This window comes from Molothrus ater, chromosome 1, assembly GCF_012460135.2.
Source record: "Molothrus ater isolate BHLD 08-10-18 breed brown headed cowbird chromosome 1, BPBGC_Mater_1.1, whole genome shotgun sequence".
NCBI lineage: Eukaryota > Metazoa > Chordata > Aves > Passeriformes > Icteridae > Molothrus > Molothrus ater.
The window spans coordinates 21874299-21886243 of record NC_050478.2 but is presented as its reverse complement, the minus strand read 5'-3'; the positions used below and the strand labels follow the sequence as shown (position 1 = coordinate 21886243).

Genomic DNA, 11945 nt, shown 5'->3' with positions numbered 1-11945 from the left:
TGAAGAAAAAAAAAATCCATCTCTCTTGTATCAATGAATTATTTATATTCATGCCCCTATACACTTACGAATGTGAAAAATGCGTATTCTATGATTGGCTTTTCGCAAATGTTAAAGTGAATATTATATGTGTTGTGTTAGAAAGTAATGCTGTATAAATTCCCTTAAGTAGTGTGTTAAATATAGTTTTAGGTTATAAAAAATGTTTAAATACAAACGATGCTATGTAGGATACTTTTTTTAAAGAAAAGACTTGCAGTGACATAGCAGCCACAGGACACCTAAATTGTTAATAACGCCAATCACTTGTTTTCAAAATTTTAAAAATTTAATAGTAATAAAATGGTTATAAAAATAGTAATACAATTAGAGTAATAATAATTTGGACAAGTTGAATTAGGACAATATGAGACAATAAAGACAAAGATTTACAGACATCCGGATACCTTTTTCTGGGCAGCACGAGCCCGAAAAAGGGCACCTGTTAACAAAGAATTAACCCTTAAAAGCAATAGCCTGTTGCATATTCATACACCTCATACATGATGCATAAATTCCATTCAAATACAGGATTCTGTCTGGTCATCGTCAACTTCTTCCTCCAAATCCTAACAGTGCCTTCGAGGCGGGAAGAAGTTCGTTTATTCTGATAAGAGGGCAATATATTCTTCTTCTCTGAAAGATTTAGGTGTCCTGTGGCTGCTATCTCGCTGCGAGTCCTTTCTTTAAAAAAAGTATCCTACATAGCATCGTTTCTATTTTAACAATTTTTATAACCTAAAACTATATTTAACACAGTACTTAAGAAAACTAATACAGCATTACTTTCTAACACAACACATATAATATTCATTTTAATATTTGAGAAAAGCCAATCATAAAATACATGCATTTTTCACATAAATCTTTCATAGAAAAAGAATTTATTGCCCTCTTATCAGAAGAAACGAACTTCTTCCCGCCTCGAAGGTGCTGTCAGGATTCAGAGGAAGAAGTTGACGATGTCCAGACAGAATCCTGTGTTTGAATGGAATTTACGCATCATGTATGAAGTGTATGAATATGCAACAGGCTATTGCTTTTAAGGGTTAATCCTTTGTTAACAGGTGCCCTTTTTCAGGCTCGTGCTGCCCAGAAAAAGGTACCCGGACGTCCGTAACTCTTTGTCTTTATTGTCTCATATTGTCCTAATTCAACTTGTCCAAATTATTATTACTCTAATTGTATTACTATTTTTATAACCATTTTATTACTATTAAACTTTTAAAATTTAAAAAAGCCCAAGTGATTGGCATTTTTCACATGTACATAATTTTCTAAGCATAGTTTGATCTATGGTAGGTACTTCTGCATTTTTTAACCCACTAACTTCCATAAAACCATGCCAAAAAAGTAATTTGAGGGGAAACAAGTCCAGGTTAAATTAAATCAGGAATTAACAAGGAAACAATCCAAGTAAATGTAAGTAAATAAGAGATTAAAATAAAAACTTGAAACATTTCTGTAGTACCGGTGCCCTAGCAAAGAAGCTCTGCTCTTTCAGGGCCAAGAAGCTGGGCTTAACCATGCTGCGCACTGCGGTGAATGTGGAAAATGGACGCACTTGTGATGATCTGTCAAAGGCTGAGGGCAGATCGCAGGAAACACTGAATGGAACCAGTCCTCACCTGTCACCTTGGTCACAGCACACCATGTCCGTGCACGGCACGGCGCACACTGCACCGCAGCGAGGGACTCCCCTGTGGCTGTGAAGCCCCCATGAAGCACCTGGTGACCCGGCCCTGACTGCGCTAGCTGACATGGGACTAAGCAGGTCTGCCATCGCCTATGCGCCGGTTTTGGGGAGCGCTCGAGCCCTGGGACCGCCAGCAGTGAGCCTAAGGCGAGAGGCGCCAAGGGCAGGCCCTGGGCACCAGCGCTTTATGGCTGCTGTGCACTAACGCTACGGCCGCTGGGCCATGCGGCCCTGAGCGCAGCGCGGGCACCGCCCGCCCGCCCGCCCGCCGAGAGCCGCCGCAGCGGGAGCCGCCCGAGCGCGGCCCGCGCTCCCCCACTCGGCCCGCTCCGGACACCGCCCCGCCGCAGAGAGACTCCCCCGCCACGGCCGGGGGCGGAGCGGGACCGGGGGCGGAGCGGGGCCGGGCCAGACCGGGGGCGGAGCGGGATCGGGCCGCGTCCCGCGGCGTGTTCCTGGAGCGCGGGAAGGCCGAGGTAAGACCGGCTTTGCGCCGGCGGGCGCGGGGCAGCTGCGGTCTGGGGGGCCCCGCGGTCGGGCAGCCGGAGGCCGCTCCGCTCCCCGGGCCCGGGCCGGCCCGCAGTGCTTGGCGGCTGAGGGGCGGCGGCCCGGGGAGAGGGTGCTGCGGTCCGGGGAGAGGGTGCTGCGGTCCGGGGAGAGGGTGCTGCGGTGTCGGCGGAGCCCCCGCCCCACAGGGAGCCGGCGCTGTGCGGGGCCGTGCTTAGCCCGCGTTTCGCTGTTGCCGGGAGCTGGCGGAAGCGCTGCGGAGGTTCCTGGCGGAGCGGACGGCGTCTCTGCGATCTCCCTTCCGCCGGAAGCGAGGGGGTCGCGACCGCGGTGCGAGGTGGAGGAGCTGTGTTCATTTGTTCGCTCGTTGCTCTGTTTCCTTACTCCTGCACGCTTGTTTTCTTCAGGAATGCCCATTTTGAAAAGAAAAATGTAATCTCTGAACTGTGGACTCGTTCCTTTTTTTTTTTCCTTGTACGTGTCTGTTGCTGATTTTGCTTGCCAAAGGTTATCAGAGCATCCCTAATTGAAAGCTTTTAAAAGTGATAACCCAGAGCTCATTTTTTTTTAATCACAAGCTTTAATTTCAACTGAGTCACACGTAAGGATTCTTATGGTCATTTCCATTTTTTAGTTGTGTTCACTTTTTGGTTGTTGCTACTGTGATGGTAAGCAAAAGGAATAACTGCACGAATGATAGCTCCATGAAGGACTAATAGGTGAAGTCGGCACATCTTTAGCCTTACATCCCAGATGCAATCATTCTGGATGTTTGGGAGCTGAGGGGAATGCCAACCCTGTCCTCCCCACCCGGTTTCTCCAGTTTCCACCGCTGGAGGCAGATAACTGGAATAGATGGCCCATCACTAAGGTGGCCCAGGGCATTTCATAGATTATTCTGAGAGTACTCAAGAGTGCCCCGGTGGGTTTTTTTTGTATTTTGGAATTGGGGGCTTTGCAATTTACCAGGGAATGCCCTCAGGCTTGACCTCATGTCTTCACTGCTACTCTGGACTAGATCAATCAGAGCAAGAACAATTACACTTTCTCTGCTCCTGTTCAGTTTCTCTCACCCCTGAAGGCATTGTCCAGGTGACACAAAAGACCCCTTCTGAACTTCTGGAGGCGTGTAGGGGATTGCTTTCCTTCCCTGAAAGCATAAACTGTTAGAGTCCAAAAGTTTTTATCATACCTTCCAAATACAGGGAACACAAAGGCATGAACTGAAGATTGAAAAAACAGATTTATAGAATTCCTAAATAAATTCAGGAACTTGTTTCATGTCGCGATTTTTTGCTTTTTTTCCCCTCCCATGTCACAGAGAGGCAATGCAGCTGTGCAAGAGTGAAAATGGAGTGGTCCTTCAACCTGTGATTCTGGGGATAGGTTGTTGCTTGGTTTGGCTTGTGTTTGTTTGGTTTTTTTACATCTGTAATACGTCCAGCTGCTTTTGTTCAGCTTTAAAAGGATCTGTTGTCACTGCTGTTGCCATACCATCCTGTCCAGCTTTTTTTATTTATTAAAAAAAACCCCAGCTCCACACCTGCCCTGTGGAAGATGTGTGAGGTTGATAGATGCCAGTATCACTGACATGCAATGTTTCTCTTCTGCATTCCCAGAAGAAGCTTCTGGTAACAATGTCCACAGCAGACAGTACAGTATTTGAAGTAATGTTTTGCTCTTTCTTCCTAGGGTGACAAAACACAGAACCACCTCAGCATGTCTGTAATTCAGCAAGGAACGGCAACACTTCGGAAAGCAAAGAAAACCACTGTAAAAACGTGTCTAGATAACCCCTTTGTTTTTCAATGGAAAACCATAGATGGAGAAGATATGCATTTTATACTGGAGACCTTAGAAGAAAGGATTAAACATATTGGACTTAAAAAGATTGAGAGTGCAAGAAAGAAAAAACGTTCCCTCACAAAAAAACAAATGGAAAGAAAGTGTGATGCCGGCACCAATGATTTCCCTAAAGAGGAAGCAGAAAGCCACCAACAAAAACCAGGATGGACTGACATAAGTATCAGAAGACAGCTTGCTATTGGAGTTAACGAAGTTACAAAAGCATTGGAAAAAAATGAACTTCTCCTCTTGCTGGTGTGCAAGTCTGCCAAACCCGCAATGATCACGTCGCACCTGGTGGAGCTGAGCGCGAGCCGCGCCACGCCGGCAGGGCAGGTGCCGCGCCTCAGCGAGACCCTCGCGCCCCTCCTCGGCCTGACGTCCATCCTGGCGCTCGGCTTCAAAAAGCACTCTGACACCTTCACCGAAGCTATAGCAGCAATAATCCCAAAGATCCCGGCCTTGGAAGTGCCGTGGTTTCAGTACAGAACTGAAGAATCCATGGCTTATGCTGAGACAGATTCTTCAGGAAGTCTGGAACCCGAAGAGCTTGCAGAGGTGCTCGGGGATAAGCTCACGAGTCAGAAGCGGAAGCAGACAGAAAGCAACCGGCCCGATCTCTCACATGTAATTTTGCAGCCTTTGAAAATCAAGAAACTTGTCCCAAATCCCAATAAGATAAAGAAACCACCTCGCAAAAAGAAAAAGGCTTTTTCAGCATAACTGAGTTTGGTTCTTTCTATTAAACAGATTTTTAAATGCAGGATGGAGTACAGTTCTAACAGTTTGTTTAGGCTTTACAGTGTAAAGGTCTTGAATACAAGGTGAACTTCATGTTGCATTGGGTGAGGTACTTTCTGCTTTAATAAAAAATACTGCTCAGACTTGAGTGTTAGTCTTTACTGGGGGTAGGTATTTTCATTTGCAGCTGGAGATCAGAGTTAAAGCCGGTAATGAACATGCCAAAGTAATTTTAAGACATAATTTATACTTCTTTGGAATGAATACAAAGCATTAAATCAACTTTGTCTTTTTACACAGATGAACATGCTTTAAGCAAAAGAGATTTAAGTATAATTACTCAAACAAATAAATACCAAAATTGAAAGTTTATTTAAACAAAGGTCCATGCCAGTATAAGTCTTTTAAAGCTGGGTTCAAGTAAATAGCACAGGCAGACTTCCCTTTTGAACTCTTATTATAGTTTGTTCTGCTGAACAACTTGTTTTTGGTCACAAATGTATGCAGACTTGGGTTCCACCTGATTTCCTGGTGCATGGTATGCTGAAGGAAAAGCTATTTCCAAATACAAATCCAAATTACTACTGCTGCGGTATTAAAAAAAATACTTCCATATGCAAACATTAACACATATCCTCTGAGAAAATGTAAACCTAAACTCCATTAGATCTCTAAATGAAATCTAACATTATTTCCCAGGAAATTGACATAAGCCATATACTGTTTTATATAAAGTAGATGAGAACTGTAACTGCTACAAGACTGAAAATGTAATTTCTGAGTTTCCTTTAATTTACAGTGGACTATGAATTTTCTAATGAGGGTGGTAGGAAGGAAGGGAAATAGCACTGCAATTCAGGCAATCAACAGCCTAGGAATTTACTTGTAGAAGAAAGCATAAAATACCTTAACTGAGTAACTTTTTTGTTCCTTAAAAGGTAAAATTTACATTATTTTTCAGAGATTTGTTAATCCAGACTTCCATTGCCATCCAATAGCTCATCTGTATTTTGAATTTATTTAGAGATTGCTTTAGTTCATGATACCAACTATGAAGGCAGGCAGTAGCAATGAGCAGTGATTGTGTAGTCATGATGCTCCTTGAAGTTTAAACACGGCATTTAAATGCTACAATTTTTGTCCGTGTCTGAGGGTTCAAGAAGAGGTGAGATTTCTTTGCCTTGCTTCACAGTCCTTTATACAAGTCCCTTTTTCTGGATTTCTGAGTGCATAAAACTTGAAGGCATGCTAGCACTAGTGTATTTCATTCCCAGGCTGGCTAACCATAGCATAAGAGTTGTAGCATTTAGACAGAGCATAAGGATTAGCTTTGGTAAACAACATAAAAACAGCAATCATCTCTCAAGCACTTCACTGCCTGCCCAGGTCTATCTCTGTCTTCAGGGATTTGGGTTCCCTCTGCAGATAGGAAGTTACTTTGGGAAAGAAATAACAGATGTTTAAAAAGCCAGGTGGGAAAGGTGGTAGAGCAAGCTTTACATTTGCCAAGCCTTTGCAAACACCTATTAGGTTCTGAGGAGTCTTACCTTCATAGCAGGACTAATGCACACAGGTTCAACCTTGGAAACAAGGGAAAGGTCTCTCCTATTGAGCTCCTGACAGTGGCCCCACACAGATCACACAGATATTCACCTTTTGTTTAGTACCTGCCTAGGAAGTCAAAGTAAGTTGCTACAATTTTTACCTCCGGAGTCATGATGTGGGTGCAGGCTGGGACACCTTCAAGATTCAAGTCCTCTTGATGCTGTGATACTTCAGCTAAACACCACAAGTGAAGAGCACTCAGCAGGGACAGAAGAGGCCTAACACACACAAGTCCATGAAGAGAACTCTTCAAGAGCTGCCCCAACACTCAGGCTTAGATGCCTGTTTCCCTCATGCTCTGGCTGATAAATTTTCTCTCTCAGCTACAGTGCTGCACAGCTTCTACAGGAGCATGTCTCTGCCCTCCAGCCCCCTAGTGAACATGCAGAGGGAGCCAGACAAGTTTATCCCCTGGATTCAGAAGCAAATGACACTATTTTACTAGAAGAGAGCACAAGACAGGCCATGCTCCTTCCTTCATGTGCCATAATCTGAAGATTTAGGCAGAAGCCAGGCTGCAGGAAACCCACATTCATGTCTGTCTTCTACCTGGACATACTTGGTCCTATCATGGCCTCAGTTTTACAAAGGACAATACTTGGGAGGATCTGCCTTCTGATTTCAGAGGAGAAATGAAATCATCTGCCTAACATTTCTTCCACTCACAATTTTTTGAGGGGAAGGAAGGCAGAAGACATGAACATATCCTTCACCTGGGCTGTGATCACCTGGGCTGTCTCAGCAAGGAATATCTTTGCTCTGAGGACAGAGCTATGCCCTGCTGTCCCACCTCACCTCAGGCAGCCCTGAGTGAGGACTGTGGAGGCTCTGCCTTTAAGAGCTGAAGCAGAACACACTGAGCTCCTTGGTGAACCTCATCCCAGAGTGCTCCATGAAAATGCCTGCCAAGGAGGCACCATCTTGTCTTCTAGGAGTTAAAAACTTAAGTCTTTGATGGGGTCAAGATAAAATCCTTCTTGTTACTTCAGGTATCACTACCATCAATTACATTTTCAGGCACTTAATTCTGCTCAGGCCTCACACAGAGTCCAGGCTGTCTCTGCACCACCTGCTTTACTGCTACTCGGAGGGAGGTATCAGGAGTGGCCAGAGATGTAAAGCCCAACTGCACTGTGAGATTTCCTGTGAAGTCCTTTTAAATTCATGAGGTCCTGAGCTGGTGCACAGCCAGGGGTCAAACAAACCACGTTCAGTCCCTTCCTTTGTTTGAAGGAGGTCGAATGCTTTAATCAGCTATAATGCATAAGGGAAAGTATTTATCACTGTTTCTAGGGCAGAATCCTCTCACCACAATTCAACAAGAAAAAGAAACCAAACCACAAACCATTCACACAGTGGAAAAGGAGCGGGAAGAAAGAAAAACCCCACTGCTACAAGGTAGTGGGTAGGGCTAACAGTTATGAAGAACAGACAAATTTATCTTCATGTACAGAATTAAACTTTCAGCAAAATCTGCTGTCAGAATTACAGGCATGTTTAAAAGGAAAGTTAGACATTTGCATTTCATGAGATATTCAAGTCACATTCAAAAGATGCTCACAGCACAGAGGCTTCACTATACCACAATTTGGCACTTTCAGCTAGAACAGTTTCTTAACACAGATTTTCTCAGTGCTCACGCTTCTGCAGCATCCATGAGCTGAAAGAACTGCTATCATCTCTAGCTATGACGCTATGCTGGAATGCATATAAAGTGCTTCAGAAGCCACTCCCATTGCCGAGCATTCATGAGGAAATTAAAACAGTTCCACCCAACAACAAAGATCAGCCCTTCTACATTTCAGGAAGTGCAATACAGAGACTTCCAAGGACTGAGGGCAGAGCATTTCTCTTCTGCTTACCAGCCACGTATATAGCAAAACTTCTTGTTCCAAAGTCGGGATAAAAACACTACCAGGAACAATTTATGAATACATATTTACACAAGGTACTTTTCATTAGAATTACAGACTTCATAGGAAATCAGAGTAGACAAAGGAATATGTGCAATTTCGCAGAAGCGTTGAAAACATTCAAACTATAAATATCCTGATAGCACTACTAAAATTCTTAGTTTTACACACAGGCTGATGTTATTCTACTGAGGAAAAACTAAGGTATTGTGCCACAACTGTAAATTAAGTACAGTAATGTATTATCATTCTGGCAACATAGATAACACCTGCACTGAACAGTGCGATACTGTTAAATCAATCCACTGATCTATTGAAGATCAAAGTACAAATCTGTATTTTTTATTGATTTGGCAGCGTCGCTTATGGAGAAACAAATGCACTAGTTAAACCAGTACACTGTCATTCTGCTCCAGTTACAAAAACATCCAGGACTTTCATAGAGCTACAAAGGTATCATACTTCATGATTTTCCCCCAAATGATGATATCCATGTTAAGTAAATAAGCAAAGATACTCCAGTTTGTATCCTTCATTCTATTACACTGACATACATACATCACCACTTAATAAATAGAAATGCAGCAGTTCATCCACATAATAGCAAATATTTTTGTACCCTAATCCACCACTGAAGTTCAGTTTATACAAAACAGTCTTTTCTACAGAGTGGAAAAAAATACCTTCTTCTCATCCAGGTGCAAGCTAAGCTTTGAAACTTAAATGAATGTGCTTTTTATTCTTTTCATGGGCAATAGAAGAGTTTCATGAACCGTCTGATCTGTCTGAAAATGCATAAATTTGGTCACATGTGGATGTCTTCATTGATCAGATTTAATGGACTATTTCAGTATCACTGACGTTGTGCTTTTACTCCTCTTGAACAAGACCATTTCAAGAGTTATGGAGATCAAATTAACTCAAAGGATGACCTCAAGAGTTCTAGAAACATAAGCGTTCTCATTGTAATACAAGACCAACCTAAAGGAAGAAGAAAAATATGGTATTTTAGTTCAAGTATGGCAGTAAATCTAAACATCAGCAGTCTTCTGCATTTCAATTATGGATCATAAACAGGGCCAATAACAGTATTTTTAAAACTTCTGCCCATTGTTGGCCAGTGTAAACTCATGTACCATTACATCTAATGGAATTCAGGAACTCATTTTTCTGCCTTACCTTTTCAGATTCCATGCCTGGACATCTCCAGTTGTACAAGTAATACTGCAAATTTCCATCTCCAATCCCAAACTTGAGTTTTTCCAGGAATGTTTTGTTTTCCATTAAGTCTAGTGCATTGAACACATCAAATCCTTTCTGGCAACAGCAAAACATTTTTAAAATTTTACTTTTGAAATTTTCAAGTGACACACAAATGATACTTTACAGAGTGGCATATGGTATCCAAGAGACTTAGGCTAATTAAAAGGAAAAAATACAATGGAATAAATCTTGTCTTTTAATTAGGTACACACATTTGTGTACCTAATTAAGATAGTGTACCATAAGATGACATTTTCTCAATAAAAACTAAAGTATAATGCACAAGTACTTGAAGATTAGCTCCAAAAGGGTATAAATTTTAAAGCCATTTTCGAGGCCTAATGCCTAAAGAGTTTTCCATTATTTTACCCTTAGAGACACGCATTTTTTACAGTCACATACAGTGTTTTGACACATATGGCCTATTCTAGCTGAAGCTGCATAATACAGTTACTGTGGTTTTCAGCAATTTATCATTCTGTTAATGATAAACATACCTTTGTGATTTAGTCCTTTTCTGAAATGCCATTCTCTTTAGAACTCAAATCTTTCATGTGATTCTCCCTCCCTTACTTGTGCACTCTCTACCAAATCCTCATTCATAAACCTCCCAAATTCACCACAAAGAGACATTTTTTGTCTCAGAAGAGCCACATGGCCAAATCAGTCTCAAAGAGTTTTTCCTCCATTAACACATACTCAAATCCTTTCTCCTCACTGGGAACTCTTAACAAGCAGCCTAAAGCCCAGGCCTGGTAAGCCATTGCAGCAATAATCATCACATATGGAGAGCTGAATTTGCTCGGGGGTGTGGATATAAAATCCATTTATTTTCAATTTATTTGCAATTAACTACAAGGGAGTCTGACCTAAGCTCCTGGAGTCTTAACAGCACAAAGGTACAGCACCAGCAGGACATGACACACTTTTAAGACAGAAGGTACAAAACAATAATGCTCAATTACTTAAGCACAAGAAGATGGGGTAAGGAACATTCTTTACTCAGTAAAAAAAAATAGATTTTTTTTTTCTTTTAAATGAGCATCCCATATTAGGAAAAAGGGGGTTTGAAGAAAAAGAGCACTTAAACTCTTCATCAGGACTATTTAAAAGAAAGTTACAAAGCACAGACAGTGAGTTTAATAAGGCTTCCTGCTACCTTACACAAAGATCATTCTGTGTGTAGATGACACCATGCTAAGTTAAATGTGCTGTGAAAAACATGCAGAAATAAGACAATGAGGTGACAGTATTTGACATTTGGCATTGAAATTAAATTTTGAAATATTCCAAGTAAGTAAGTAACAGTAACAGCAATCTCAGAAGGCAGGAAAGGAAGTGGGGGAGGATAGAGACACACTCTAGATACAAGCACATTAAGGTCTGCAATTAAACACTCCAAATTCAAACAAAACTCTACAGATGTAGTTTTAATTCAGTATCTAAATATCAGCAGATTAGTTTCAGCTTAGGATCTTCTGAGAGGGATGAAAAGGTTTCTGTTCCAAGGTGCTTTCTCTGCAGCTCTGACAGATCACTTAACCAGACTCAGAAGAGAATTTCTTCCCTGTGTTCTAGATCTAGAAACTTTGTGTCAGCTTCAACAATAAAATATGCAGGGCTTTAGAGGGGTTATCCTGATGCAAAATCTCACTGTCTCTCCATGCAGAATGCATAGAACCTAAGTTAACAACTCCAAATTTTGGGTTTTACTTTGAAGGTCAGGTGTTTTGTCCTGTAACAGCCAGACTAATTCTAAATTAATTTTATATAGTGTGATTTGAAGATAAAAATAAACATTAGCTGGCATGCAAAACCTTAAATCAATTTGCTGAGCTGAATTTGTATCTCCAAAACCCATGCTTGGAGTTAAAGTACAGAAAGGAGTCTGTGGTGGAGACTGTCCCCAGACAAGAGCCAAACACCCACACAGCCTTTGCTTTACTGCTCTCCCACAGGATGGGGAGAAAATAGAAGGAAGGTAAGATGTCTTGTGAATTGAAATAATGACAGTTTAACAGAGAAGGCAAAAGCTGAAGACACAAGGGAAGCAAAAAGAATACATTCACTACTTCCCACTGCCAGACAGATGTCAAACCACTTCCTGGGAAGCAAGATCTCAGCATGCATAATGATTGTTAGGGAACATAAATGCTATCATTGGAAGCATCCTCCCTTCCTCCTCCTTTCCTTCAGCCTTTATTGTGGAGCAGAACATCTCTTTGGTCAGTTGGGGTCACCTGTCCTGTGACAGGTGTGTCCATGTCCCCTCCCAACTTCCTGTCCACCCTCAGCCTCCTCACTGCAGGGGAAAGAGAAAGTCTTGAGGCTGTGCA

At 42.1% G+C, this 11945-nt stretch overlaps 2 protein-coding genes across 2 annotated transcripts in view; one reads left to right on the top strand and one right to left on the bottom strand.

Annotated features, from left to right (window-relative positions):
* The first annotated feature begins 2090 nt into the window (after positions 1-2090).
* RPP38 (ribonuclease P/MRP subunit p38) lies at positions 2091-4971 on the top strand. Its single transcript, XM_036399717.2, has 2 exons — positions 2091-2211; positions 3935-4971. Exon 2 carries the CDS (start codon positions 3962-3964, stop codon positions 4808-4810), a length of 849 nt encoding a protein of 282 aa, XP_036255610.1. The 5' UTR covers positions 2091-2211; positions 3935-3961; the 3' UTR covers positions 4811-4971.
* An 84-nt stretch (positions 4972-5055) lies between these two features.
* The window catches only part of NMT2 (N-myristoyltransferase 2), a 35858-nt gene continuing 28968 nt past the window's right edge, over positions 5056-11945 (bottom strand). Inside the window, exons 11-12 of the mRNA XM_036399706.2 lie at positions 9526-9663; positions 5056-9327 (exon numbers count right to left, since the gene is read on the bottom strand). Coding sequence (XP_036255599.1) covers positions 9307-9327; positions 9526-9663 — 159 coding nt within the window. The 3' untranslated portion in view covers positions 5056-9306. The remainder of the gene's footprint in view (positions 9328-9525; positions 9664-11945) is intronic.